We start from the raw sequence: 14790 nt of genomic DNA on the forward strand, positions 1-14790 counted from the left end.
CTGCAGTGCTGCCACACCAGCGAATTACGTAAGTCCCTTTCTGATTATACATACCATATTTTTAATTGGCTGAATTATTATCGAGTTTATAGCTTATTTTCGCACAAAAGAATGATTTGTTTTTAAAAATAATACACAGGCGTATTTAATTAAATACATTCTATAATGTTTTGTTAACCGAGGTACGTGATAACCAAATAAGTGATTTTTAAAACATTTTCAATAAATTTCACAATTTATTATTTGATTTGGAAGAAAGTTTTATTGTCGTCAATAACTAAATATATAAATATATAAATGAATAAACAAATAGATAAAAAGATAACTGAGCAAGATGGTTCCTACAAATTAATTTGTCAAATCAGAGCAAATACGGTAACATGATTCACTGAATATATAGAAAGGAAAAAGACATCATATATTTTTATTCTATATCTTCCTTTCTGATTATATTATTTTTTAATTTAGCAATTTATGATGCATATATATACCTAAAATATATTAGACTTATAAATACTTAAGTATGCAAATTATTTTATCTTCTCACGGAATTGATATGTATATGTGGAATTATCGAAATCGAAAGCAGATGGCAGCACTAATATCCAAAGAATGAAGCGGTACGGTGAAGAATGTCAGTCGATCATTGACTGTGACCGGAGGAGGTCGGTAGGGTGCGCAGTCGTGTGGTATCTGAGTATAAATCGGGATTGGTTGATGGTTCTCCCGTAAGCCCCACCTACCAGGTGGTCGTTCGAAAGTGTAGTTGTGTAGTTTCTTACAACGAAACGACGGGCGCTGCTCTCTCCTCGACGTATCCAATCGCGAGAAAATCTGAAATGAGACGTATCGGTGCGCTAATATGTGACGGTTGAGAGAAAACGAAGACCAGGAACGTGTGAGAGGGTGGTTTACGCGCGGGTGCTACCACTTTCGAAGCGTGACGAAGAAAACGGACCACGTAAAGAAGTGGCAAAGGTGGAGATCGTGAAAAAAGAAACGCGTCGAGAAAACGAAGGAAAAACGCGTGTGTGCCAGAGCTACGTGCAAAAAGAATCCTCTATTTCGGGGGGGGGTTGTATATATCTTTCTCTCTCTCTTTGTGTCTCTCTACTTTCCTCTTCTTTTTTTTTTTTTTTTTTCTTTCTTTCTGTTTCTCTCCATCGTTACTCCGATTTGTTCCGAGTGAAAGTATCTATCTCGTTGCGGCAAGTGTTTTCTCACCGCGTTGTATGCGTCGTTCTCGTATCGCGGAGTAACAAGTAAAGGTAAAAAAAAGTGATACGTTTAACTAACAAGGACGTCAGCTGTGTGCGCTTTTACGAAGGGGACGTGTGCGAGAGAGAACCCACTGTTGAGAGACAGAGAAATGGCGGCGCTGGCGGCAGGTGTCCAGTATGGTTTATCGTCGCATAGTAATTTTCACGAAAACAAGTCCCTGATCTTCGTGAAACTCACAGATTCGGCGCAACGTGCCATCGAGGACTTCCTCAGAAATCGGGTAAGTAAATCGTACTCTTATTTCGTTCCATTCTTCGCCATCTCTTTTCCTTATGTACAGGCTAGGAATTGCGATCTCGTGTGCGTATATATGTATGTATATACGTGCAGACGTGTGTGTACGTACACGGCTCTGCACGCGTCACGAAGCAGTCATGTGTGCGTACATGTGTCGTAATGTCGTGCCGAGGAAAGAGACACTCGATCGTCACTCACTCGCCATATTTTGTATGGTATTTCGTTACTACATGATCAAAAAATTGTCATGTTTGCTTGCGGAAATTACCGTGAAACGTTATTATTCGAAACATATTACGGCATCGGTGAAAACACTAGTAAAAAGATGTTGGAATCAAGAGTTAACCCAGGCCACGTTGGCTTGTTAGCAGCTGCTTACTGCTCTACGTATTTTCTGCCCTCCTAGCCCTCTCGTATGCGATTGACAGAAAAATCGAACGCGATTCAATTTAAAACGATTACCAGTGTTCTTTTCGCCGAGTTAATTTGTTCGACTACATCATTACGCTATATCCGTATGGTTTGACAACGACATTACGTAATAAGAGAACTGACAAGGCAGTTCACTTGCTAGATTCATTTCCAGATTGCGGCTAAGTTTATTAAAACGAATGTTTTGTCCGCTTGCATATTTTAATTTTGATTTAAGAATTCATTAAAATAACAGCGTTACTTTTTTGCCATTGCAAAACGTGAAAATCGATGAATCATCTCTTCCATTTACAGTAATGCGAAACGTGTAGTACATCTTTCTTTCGATTTTCTTTAACTCTGCCCGATATTATCGTAACCAATATCTTGGAATATCTTTCGCTTCGCTAACCGACGGTATTTTATGCTTTCGTAGAGGTTATGTTTGCTCACCATCTGTGTTCTTCGTAAGACATTGCATCCATATTTACCTGTTTCGTAGCAATTGTTTAATGTATAGAAACAAGAAAATAGAGAATAGAAAAACGAGACGCGAGCATGTCGCTACGATTACAAAAAATATCGTCACAACTTCGACGATTCTTGCACCACCTGACATAAGTATTCCAACCTCTTGGACGAGATTCGAAAGTAAAGTCGTCGAAGGGGCGTATGCCTTGCGTCAAAATACATCGATGCTAAAGCAGATTGCGTTGCAATATGCATGTAACGCTTTGACACACGCGTATTATCAATATGTACATAGACGTGTAAAGCAAAAATTGGATTAAACGAGCGAAATAAAAAATGATGACGTGAAAATGTCTGCATGCGAGTTTTGTATGATTCACAGTTTGCCACAGGTTCCTCGTAGCTTTCGATCGCGCGTTTTTTAAACGTGTTCGAGATTCGACTCGATTAATGCAATTTCAGGAGTAATTTTGCGCTTCAAAACCCAATTCACGTCAATTGCACGACAAATCTTTCAAGCTATTAAACTAGAATACGAATCTTCTCTTTCCATATGTTACCCTTGTCGTTTATGAGTTCGACGATTTATCGTCGATGCGTTGGTCGAATAGTAGATTATTTTCGTGTTTTCTTTATCTCCGACTAGGAAAACTACGACGTTTCGTGATGTTGACGCGTGTAACTATATATTATCCAACATTTTCTTCGCGAATCGAATACGTCACTCGTTTGAGATTCATATGTCGTGTTTCCTTTATAAGTTGAATATTTTCATTTTTTAATCTTTCTACAAGTTATAAATCAAAATAATTGTGTACATTTAAATAAATTATCTTCGACTTCTGAGCCTTTTCATGTTCGCTCGTTGCGTATAACTCTGCATATAATTGAAATAAAAAATATTATTTTATTAATTTCATTCCTTGTGTTTTCGTTCGCAACGAACACCGCGTAATTACATCATCTTTTCGAAGAACAGAAATTAAAATGATTAGTTAAATCAGAAATACGAAATAATTAATTCGATTTTATATTTAACATGAAATTTTGCTTCGTAGGTGCAAACGACCTGAAGGCCTATAAGTAGCAATAGTGTGCACGAGGAATCCGCGAAATTGCAATCGGAATGCTGTAAAGCGTTTATTCGTTCCACATCAGGAAGCGATTATATTATGCTCGTTGGCCGCCATAAACTTACTCAGAGCGTGTCCTTTTCCGCGGATAAATATTTGCTTTTCGATATTCATTGATGTAATTTCAGCGTAAAATTTCGAGATTTGGATAATCGATTGGAGCGCCAATAATAACGAAATTTATTTTAATTAGTTCCATCGATTCCGCGAATTTACAGCGAATTGAAGCGATTTCGACAATGTTGCGTTGTTCACTTGTTCAATTTTATTATTATTATCTTTTTCTTTTTTATAAACAAATTGCGATCCTATATCGGCTGAATGACATTTACATTCTTAATATTGCTTAAGTTTCTTTACTTTTAATCAATTGGAAACTGTGAGGTGTTTTATTATTTTTTTTTTTAACGAGTTTTAATAATAATAATAATTATTTAGTAATAATAATAAATATGTAGTAATAATAATAATAACGAGTTTTAACGAGTTTAAGGATTAATAAGGTGTTTCTATAATGTTTTTTTCTAACCGATTTCGATGAAAAACTAAAAGTTCTCATATAGAATCACAGGGATCTTTTATCTGTAAGAGAAAAATCTATGATCTACAATTTCTAGCTGTTTCCCATTTACTGATATTACATAATTGGGGAATTATTGTGCCATATGGTTTTGCTTGGTGGAAAATGGAACGGTCTCGAACGAAATGACCAAGGAGACGAGTCGTTCGATCGAATAGAGAAAGGCGCGATGATGGGACGCAGAAACGTGGCACGTGTTCGAATCTGCCTGATTCGGGCGTAGTTGCATAATACTGCGGCCAAGTCTCCCACACTTATGGTTGAGGACATTGAGGCTATTGAGCAGGGAAAATGGAAACGGCTAGAGGAGGACGGTAAGAGAAACGGCGTTACAAATGGTAGGTAACAGAAAACGAACACTTCGTGCGTTAGTTTTTTTTTCTTTTTTTATTTATTTATTTAAATTTTACAATTTGTCCAGTAGGACATTTGGTAAAATATTATAGCGGTATACTAATATACCATGTGGGTGGCTACGCCCAGCGGGGTACCATCATCGTGTTTGTGCGTTAATAACAAACGACATTGACGTTGAAAATCGGAACTTCGTTAGTCAACCTTCTTTTGTACAGTTGGATAAATTTTTATTTATTACAGATTATTGGATAAATCAGATTTTAAGCTAGATTTTTCGTAGTTAGATTCGCTTGTTAGTTTAAACGATAGCTTTATTTGAAAGTTGGAGGAATTATGCCTGAGTTGGGGTTGTTATCGAAAATGTCAAAATATGGAGTTAAATTTGAATGGCGAAAGCAAAGTAGCGGATTTACATTGCCGAGAGTATTCGATATTTCAACGCCAAATTTATATTTCTTTTCTAAAATCTCATCTCATTTTCGACCGACATCAAATTTCTAATTCATTGGTTCGTCAAAAATCCCTTCGTTATTAAGGTAAACCTCGGAATACAAGAAGATACGTTGGAAATCTTTTGAAATTTCAATTTCCTCTTCGACTAAGGCGAAAATATTGATTCGCTTTTTTCTAAAAATTAATTCCCTCGTTATTATTTGCAGAAAATCGCTGGATCGTAATTAAGTTTCAAAATTATTCGATTGCTCAGATTTTACGCTTAAAGCTCGCGTTATAAAAGTGGCAGTCTCTTATTGTAGACTCAGGCTATTTTGTTGAGCTGATGCTTCTGGACTAGGGAAAAGGAGTGTATGGGTTAAGGGAGAATGCATGTGCCAGGGTTCTTTAAAAAGCGACGTAAGATTCACAGGCCTTCCGGGCTAAACTCTCCCAGAGGCTAGTTTGGTTCGGGTACGTGGCATCTAACCCCATAAGAAAAGAGGCGTGGGGCCCTCTTTGAGTAGCACAGCTGTTCCTCGAAACTTGAATAACGATCCGGGGGAACAGACCGCGCCGACGGCTGGAAATTTTACAAACCAAGAATAAGTATTGCCTCTGAGCGTGATTCGAATCAAGGTGTCGTGAAATGGTCCCTGGGCATTAACCGGTTGCCGAGCGTATTCACCGGCCAATCGTTTTCTTACAACCTCGCATTAATACAAAGTAAAGCTACTGGTTGTTCCAAATAATTCGATGCTTCTAGTTTCTAGCGTTTGAGAAAAATTAATACTCTAGAGAGGGAAATATTTGTAGAAATATATAAAGGAGGAACCTGTCTGAAGCATTGAAAGAAAAGGATGGTAAATGTAGCTTTTATGGAAGATATAATCAAAAAATTTGTTATCGAGCTGATGTTTAGCATATAATATACATATTTATATATCCATAAAAATTACGAATATCAAATCTTCTTTTATTTCCTTTGCGGCTACATATTAATAATAATGTCGATGCTCTTAACAAAGTCAATATTAATTTTTATTTATATCGAAACTTGATCATACACATACAGTTAGCTATTCTACTTTCATCGATCTTCATTATAATTATTCGTGTATAATATATTTAAAAACACATTAACGACCGCAGTTACTCTACTGTTAACATGCAACAACCATATACAAACATGTCACTCTTCTTCAACGAATGACCTTCCTCTGCAACAATTATCATTGCTCTAGCATTAATAAATTCGTCGGTACAAAAAAAAAAAAGAAAAAAAGGGAACACTTTTCTCCTTAATTCTCTCCTTTCGATACGTCGATTTCTCTGTCGAATGGCACCGAAGCTTGTTCCTTCAACTTTCCCCTTTCGCCTGGAATTGTCCTCGTCATGTTGATCGTTCGACGAGGCCACGCTTATCAGACCCGCGATTAGGTAACACGATCCGCGGTCGAAGCGCGAAGTTTAACGACGCCGTGGCGCATGCACGGAACGCGACCCGGACATGAATGTAATTACGCGCGTGTCAGTGTCGTTACTGCGTAAAGGAGAAGGAGCACGTGCCCGTTTACTTACGCACGGCCACACGCTACGGAATACCATGGAATCGGTGAATCTAGAGTTCGACTCGCGATCCGCTGCAAATTGCGGCAAGTGAAAGTGAGCGGCCGAGATGAATCTCAGGAGGAGTACATATTTCAAGAAATAATGTCAACGGTCGCGAGAGCCTTGAAAGTGTCTTCCAATGAACCGATCTTTTGGTCCTCTTTTTCTCGTTAGTTTCTTTGTATCAAAATCGTTGGAGAAACTTATTGATTTTCTCCGTTTTTTTCTTTTTCTCTCCCTCTTTCTTTGCTTTTCTTTTTCTTTTTTTTTCCTATTTAGGTTTGATGGATCGCGTAGGATGAGAGCGAATAACGCGAATCTCGAGGGAATCAGTTTTTAGATTCTTCAGTCGATCTTCTTTTCGTAAATTTTGCTAATACGTACGATAGAGTTAGACTCGATGAACGAACTGTTATTAGCATATTCTTAAAAAGAATTTATATTCTCGCTGGAGATCTTCCTATTCGAATTACGAGTTAAAATTATCATTTTCTAAAAGGAAACTGCCATCTTTATCAGTTTCGACTTGTAAGTAGCAGCACCCAAAAAGCAAACTACCGAAGCGTCCTGTTTTGCGACCAAGTTTTCAGGACAGAAAAAAAAATAAAAAAAAAGCTCCGCTCCCCAGAGGCTTAAATCCAAAAACCGCATCATACAACAAAAAATGTAAAACGCCGATACAGCATGGCTACGTCGTACCGCCGCGTATCGGTACCTTTGCCTAACATACCATTACAAAAATTCATGTTTATTGTGAATAATGCACTCAATGAACTCCTTTGTAATATTCCGACTTGTAAGTAGCATACGAATAACGAAATGTCCTGTTATAATTCATTTAGAACGCGTTACGTTAATTGATTCATATTGGTACAGATTTTTCTTTAGGTTTTCTTTAGGATTTCCTATATGGTTTTACATACACAATGTTTCATACATATGTAGATACGTGTATGTACGATTGTACTGTATTATGCGTTTATACATTCATAGCGCGATTAGAAAGGAAGCAACGCACTCTAACACGTAACACGTCTGTTTTAATAAAACTTGAAGGATATTGTTGCAGAAGACTCTCATTCGTCTATCGTCATTACGAATGCATTGCGTGTTTCGATATGTATAGTCAGATTCCTCGAAGTCGATGCTCGATTTAAGTAGCCTTAAACCAGTATATATCGTTAAATGCTTCCCCTCCATATCGGGGAAGCTAGCAGATAGTAGAATTGACAAGAGATAATCGTCAAGATCAAAATTGAGTATGAAAATTAAGGTTCGATAAAATAAGACATACAACGCTAGGATATACGTTTTTTCAGTGAAATTAATTTTCCAGCTGAGTAGAATATGGTAGAGTAAAGAACGCTATTAACCAGTTCGGATGCCAATAACTACCGAGATAAGAGAAAGGCATTTAATGAATGAAATTTTTGCAAATCATCAACCTCGCTCGTCGCGTATATTATTCATACTCGTTCGACATCTCATTTACATTTGCGCTATTAGTCGATATTTTAAGCCTTCAAAGACTATCTCAATAGTTACTAGATTTGGAATCCCCGTTTCTTAATGATTTTATATTCGTTGTTCGATGATATTTCGAATTACGACATAAAATGTACGCAGATACTATGGTTGATTCTAATTATTATCTAAATTAAATCGTTATATTATGTTTAATGAACGTACTATACGTACATATTTTTTTTTCTTTTTTTTTGTTAATACGTATCATACGTACGTATGCAATATTTTACCATAATTTTATACGTTATACGTATGAGTAGCGCTTTGCATAGTCATAGCTTCAACAACCACTCGACTGACTTTCTCACAAGGAAAAGGTTAAAATAATAGAATTGAGCGATTCGTCCTGTAGGTATACACATATATCCTTGGTGGAAAACAAGCTTTCAATCTGAATTTACGTATATTTGTACTTACAAAAATGTCAAATATGTATCTACAATGTCCTCCTACGATGAATTTTCATAAGTATAGCCACGGTTACACGGAGAAACGTATATAAAAGTAATAAAAATAAAGTATAAAAGTATATAAAAGAAATCTCACTTTCGCTCACTAGGATATTGTACGTAACCCATCGAATTATCGTAACATGCTCGTATTAACTCGGAAGCCCCCAATGGATTTAGCGGATCAATGCTTTTTATTTGCTCGACATCGCAAATGAGACGGGTTGAACCTTCTACCAGACGTTGGTTCGCCGATTGTTTGCAGAAATCAACTTTGATCGGTGAGACGGTTGTTAATTTGTGTCGACGAGAACGCGTACGCCGATTGTCGGTCGTCGAAAACGAACGATCGTCGACAGCGAATAGTCGGAGATTCGGAAAAGAAAACGAGACGCTTGGAGAGTTCATGACACGTCATGTAAATTTATTCAATCGCGAAGTACACGCGAGGAATCATCGTTACGTGTGGTCGTTACGCAATTAAACAAAATCGATGCAGATCGAGCGATATTAAGTCGCTCTTTGAGATTCAAATCGCGTTTGCTTGGTATTGACGTTGACTTGTCGACGATTTGTAAAAGTTTAGAAATCTATGTAGATGGGCGAAGAGAACTCGACAGAAATTGTTCAGAATTGTTGAAAGATGTGCAAGAATTTTCGAAAAAAAAGTCAATTGTAATTTGCAACCTTTTCGCGTTCCTACAGCTTTCATCGGTTACAAATGATATTAAATTATTCAGGCTGAAGAGACACTACCCGCTAGATCTAAACGCTAGATTCAATTAGTTATCTAAATTAAGTAATATTTACTTATTTATAATACTTACTTATAAATTATACTTATCTATGATAAGTATTAACTTATTATAAATAATTAGCCACGTCACTGCGCCAGGCCAGAAAAAATTACTGAAAATTCTCAATGCGAGAATTGATTGCAAATTTTAATAAATAATAAAAAATTATTCACAAATAATAGGTTAGATTATTAACTAGACATAAGATAATGATAAAATTCTGCAGAATTCCATGAATTTTATAAATATTTGCGATTTAGGATCGAACAAATTTCTTGGTTCGTTTTAGTAAATTTGTAATTTTAGTTGGAAGCGATAGAGCAAAGGATTTCATGGAAAATTCTAGGAGCATTAGGGTGTTACGGGTTTTAAAGTATGATGTATCGTCGATAATCTGATTATGCGATTGTTGTTATTAACCTTGAAAGGACGTGTGTAGTGATCTATTATTGTACCATGTCGAGGTAAGTGCATAAAAAGATAAAAGGATGAAAGTAAGCGGATATCTGTATCATATATTACATCTACAGTTACATCATTCTTATTAAACAGAGAAGCTGTAGAGATTTCGACATTTCGACATTTTCATTCCTTGAATGTTACATTTTATCGAACAAAAATATCGTTGCATTCTCTTCAAGTTTTATTAGTAAATTTGTCAGAAATAGAGAAATTATTTTTTATAATTCGCACAATTATATAATAACGAGTATATAAATAGGAAAAGTTTCCAAACCAAATTTAATGATATAAAATCAATATATAAAGAAAAATTCGAAAGTCGTCCTACATTTACAGTGTAATAAATCAAAATAAAAAATAAAAATATCTTCAAACATCATCCTATATCATAGTGAAAGATAGAAACAAATATTTTTATAATATAGTTCCCAACCTGTCGAGTTATTCCAATTTATCGAAAGCTATCTATCCTCATTGGAAATTCTCACTGAATAAATTGGTATCAAGATACCGTTACGCGTAGCTAAAAGGTGAGCCGAGCGCTTAAATTGTATCGAATAACGATAGAAAGTGAAGTTGCTCGTCAAGTTCGTTTGTTCGACCTGAATCGCCTAAAACGATACCTACTTTGGAAACGAAGCATAGCTTCCACCTGCCTGTTTCACGTGCATTCGACCAGATTCACATAGAAGTAAGGGCCAGTCTCTTTCTTAGGGGCCATAGTGTCTTTCTTTTCCATCTTTCGATCTTCATTTTATTCAATTTCACGTACCTTGTGTCTGACCTTTCTTTCTTATTCGGGTTCCCCGAACGATTTTGGTCAACTTGCTTTGAATTACTACAAAATATGAATGGAAGTCGAACGAAGCTACTTTGTACTATACATGTACCAACTTTTTACTTTACTTTCAGACTTGGATCGATCAAAGTAACGCGATAAAAATAGTTTGTTTACTTAGAATGAAGTAAAGCAAGGAAAAGATAAGAAAATATATGGTTTCATGTAGCGATACTTTACAGGGCATTAGCATAAATAAAATGGAATAACAGGTTGAAGATAACGTAATCTGGGTTTCTGTTGGATTGGCAACTAAGAGATTGCGGATTTTCTCGTTACTACCTAATGACAAAATCCGCAATCACTTAGTTGCCAACCCAATAAATCTGTACAGACGTTCGATGTACGTGTGATGATTAGAACAGAGATAGAATATAGTTTATTCGAGATTTCCTTCACTCTGCATATGAATTTCGCTTACCCGTAAAATTTCTACTGACGCTAATATACGATAAAATGGGCCACTTGGTTGACGAGTGAATTAAATCTTACGCCACTGAATGCTACTACGCCACTGAATTGAGCTTACGCCACTCGCCAAATGAGAGGCTCGGATGATGTTGTGAAAAATAAAAAGTACATGTTTTCAACGATTGACAAAGATCAAAGTTACAAACGACTACTAACCATCAATTCACGATTACGCGTATTTATTCGTTTATGCACTTTGTCAATTATTTATAACTTGTGATGTTATGCTTTTTCGAATGTTTAAAGTCGTCGCATTATCCTACAAGTACAATATTTTAATCTTAATAATTGACAATTAACAAAAACGATATTTTGTTCGTTCTTCGCACTAGAGCAACGCTTGAAATAAAAACGATGTGGCGAAACGTCGAAACGATAAATTCGTATTCAGAATTAAATTAACTGTATTTGGTATCGCGAAGAGGCGTAAATTTATTAATTCCAGAAGATATACAAATATATATTTGTATAAAAATACAAAAGATACAAATCTTTTCGTTGAAAAGGTAAGAGGAGCCCGATAACTGCAGATCGATTGGCTCTTATTATTCGCGATAATCATCCGAGTTGGAATAGATTCGTGTGCTATGCCCGACGAATTGTATCCTCGATGAAACCACCATGACCAATAGCCGGTAGCGTTTTCACCGTCCACGAATTTCGATGAGAGCCGGAGAAATCGAGTTTCGCTACCGCGGGAATGGTATTCATGCGACGATTTGTGTTCCATCGAACCGTTCTGTTCAGGGTATTCTCACTGGGCACGCGTAAATTCACTGGAATCGATTCGTACACGAGTAGAACAACAATAAATGTGTCTTGAACAATGGGTATTTGCGGAAGACATTGTAACTGAATTCCCGTGAAAATGATTTTTAAATTGGTTAGTTGTTGTCGAGATAAATTACTGTCTTCGATCGTCAGATTAATTTCATCAGATTCGCATTATCTCTATCGGCAATAATTTTTAATTCTTTTTTCTTTTTATTTTTTTTTTTTTTTAAGTTAGTTGATACTTTGAATGTATTTTGTATTCGAATCAATTTCGTTGTTAGTCACGAATTTGTCGCGTTTGGAAAAATTATTTGGTTTTTGAGCAGGTAATAGACTCGTGGATAAATAGATTCAGAACAATTTTTATAGATATTTTTCTCGAAAAATTTGTAGCGAACGGGAATGTACTTTGGTATTTTTTTTTTTTTTCAAAGATTCTTCGATATTTAATTATTAGAATTTTTTATGTGTTTTATATACCAGTTTACTCGTTTTTAGTTTATCAGTTTTCATATACGCGGTTTTAAGGTTTTAAATTATTACATATTTGCGGAATATCTTTCGAACGAATATCGCAAAAGTTCTACCCAACCTGGAAAATTTCTATAAAATCCGTTGACCGTACGTTGTGCAGTAAGAAACCCGATGGCATTCGCAAGAATTCAACGGTGCCAATTTGGAAGATTTATTCATAGAACGTACACGATAGATGAATACCTTTGTTTATACATTCTTTCAACGCGATGATTTTTATTTTGTGTGCAAGTCACGCGTGAAAACCGAGGAACATCAATTTCTATCGAGCCGTTTACGGTTCGATGCGTTTTCCCTGTTTCCTCGTCGAACATACTCGGAAAAACGTTGCACATTGACTTACCTATCTCTTGTGGCTTAAGTAAAAAAATATGTGGAAAATAAATTTCTTTGTTTGCGTCAATCTTCAGATATTGTGGGTAGTGAATTTTTTAAAAATATCTCGTCCAAACAGCTTCAATCGTAAAAATTCCCAAACATTCGACCATTTTTCTAGTAGGTTTCTCATAGAATTATGTTAAAAGACCTAAAATCCGACATGATTTTCAAGAGTGAAAATCTGAAGCTACTCGTATCGTTTGAGAACATTCTCCAAGAAACTTTGTCAAAGCAAATAAAACAAGATAAAATTCATTTCTTCGTAAACAAATTTTATACAAGTCCAAATTATCTTCTTTTAATATCCTAAGAGATATACGTCAGAACATAGACAACACAAGATATGTTTTCGTTCGTTTCAATCACGGAAACTTCGAAATATTTTAAATCGGTGAAAAGTCACGTCCGAAGAACTGGAAGATATAAAACGAACTAAATTCTCTATTTTAACGGCGAACAAACTGTAACTGGGAAAACATCTTTGTAAACGTCACCGTGCATCTTTTCATCCCAATCTTTTTTATCGCCAATTTCCAAATTTCTTTATCGATCGTTTCGTTTCGGTCGAGCGTACAAACTGCGAGTCTCCGCGGACAAGGAATCGGAAAAATGCGCATCGATAAATTTGATGAATGTCCACATGAAGCGTAGTATGGTCGGTATACGCAGGCCACGCGAAATAATCCGTGGAATGCGTGGACCGGCTCGTATATACTATTTACGCACGTCGAAGCATCGTTGCATTGTATCGGCCGCGGTCTTTGTGTCTATAAATTCCGCGTAGTCGCCGCGTAAAAGCGCAGTAAAAAAGGTGCAAGTGCCACGGCGTGGAATGCAGTTGTAAAGCTCGTGCTCACGCTGAAAAAGATCCGCGACTTCTTTATTCTCTCCGAGACTGTTTCTCCGTCGCAAAGTTGCACTCTCTCAAAAGAATGCTTCCATTCGTTCAGATACAAGCACCGCCCTGCTCTCTGTACATAAAATTTCTCACTCCCTCTCCTATGGTTTAGAACAGGAATTTTTCAGATCTGGGCGAAACGTGTTTTGTCTTCCTGGTAAAATCTCGTCAAAGGAAAACTGTTCTAGAAGACACGATAAGTCAGACGAACGACGTATTACGAAATTTTCCTCTAGCTATTCTTGTTGTATTTTAAGGTAAGACGTCGCAGGTATCTGAAGGCTTCGGGATTTAATAGAGTCAATTTTCTTGGGAAATATGTAGGTTGGAAATTACCGTGTTACCTCGTATCCGTGCATTCCAATTTTTCTATTCCAAGCGTAGGTATTTTATAAATATTCGTAGAAAGGCTCGTGTTTAATTTGTAGTTTGCCAAAGAGTTTTTGATTGTTCCGTACGAGTATCTTATATCCTCTGTTTCGTAAGATAGTTATATTTAGATTTGCGAGGTAAATTATTACTCTTAGAAGCTGATCGTAGAATCACAAATAACTTCGGTTCCATCTGTGAACGATTCTTAATACCAAACGCTAAGATAATAATAGAAAATTTGCGTAGAAATATTTGTGTCCATTAAATAATTCCAAGAGGGATGGTGTAAGAAGCAGAGTCAACAGAACTACCTTCCACAAAAAAAAAAGTAAAAAATAAAGAAAGAGGAAGAATACAAAGTAAGAAACAGGAATGTCACAGCAGACGTAAATAACAAGCTTCCGAGAAAAATAATGTCGCCGAGTAACCTACTTAAACCCACGAAGTCCACATCAACATCTTTCAGTCGGAACTCGTTTTCCAACCGAATCGTTATTTCCGATCCACTTGGGTTCTCCTCGTTTTTCATTTTCCGCCATCTCTTGTTCTCGTCCGTTCGACTCGATTCCAGGCCAATAATCATCGTACACGCTCAAATGATTCGAGCCGAGACATATAAAAATCCCGAAAATTCCGTATCTACTGTTCTTACATCCTCTCCTTGAGTTTCTCTTCTCTTCCTATGTTTAGTTTTGCGTCCTTATTTCTTCTCCGTGCTAGGAAATTCGAAACAGACGATTCACGCTTCCTTCCGTTCGTTATCGGCGTTTCTCGCCT

General features: G+C 36.5%; 1 protein-coding gene across 1 annotated transcript in view; it reads left to right on the forward strand.

Annotated features, from left to right (window-relative positions):
* Positions 1-617: 617 nt before the first annotated feature.
* LOC117233176 (RNA polymerase II elongation factor Ell) overlaps positions 618-14790 on the forward strand; it is a 146877-nt gene continuing 132704 nt past the window's right edge. Inside the window, exon 1 of the mRNA XM_033493216.1 lies at positions 618-1501. Coding sequence (XP_033349107.1) covers positions 1370-1501 — 132 coding nt within the window. The 5' untranslated portion in view covers positions 618-1369. The remainder of the gene's footprint in view (positions 1502-14790) is intronic.

This window comes from Bombus vosnesenskii, unplaced genomic scaffold (genome assembly GCF_011952255.1).
Source record: "Bombus vosnesenskii isolate JDL3184/JDL3185 unplaced genomic scaffold, Bvos_JDL3184-5_v1.1 scf7180000013295, whole genome shotgun sequence".
Taxonomy (NCBI): domain Eukaryota; kingdom Metazoa; phylum Arthropoda; class Insecta; order Hymenoptera; family Apidae; genus Bombus; species Bombus vosnesenskii.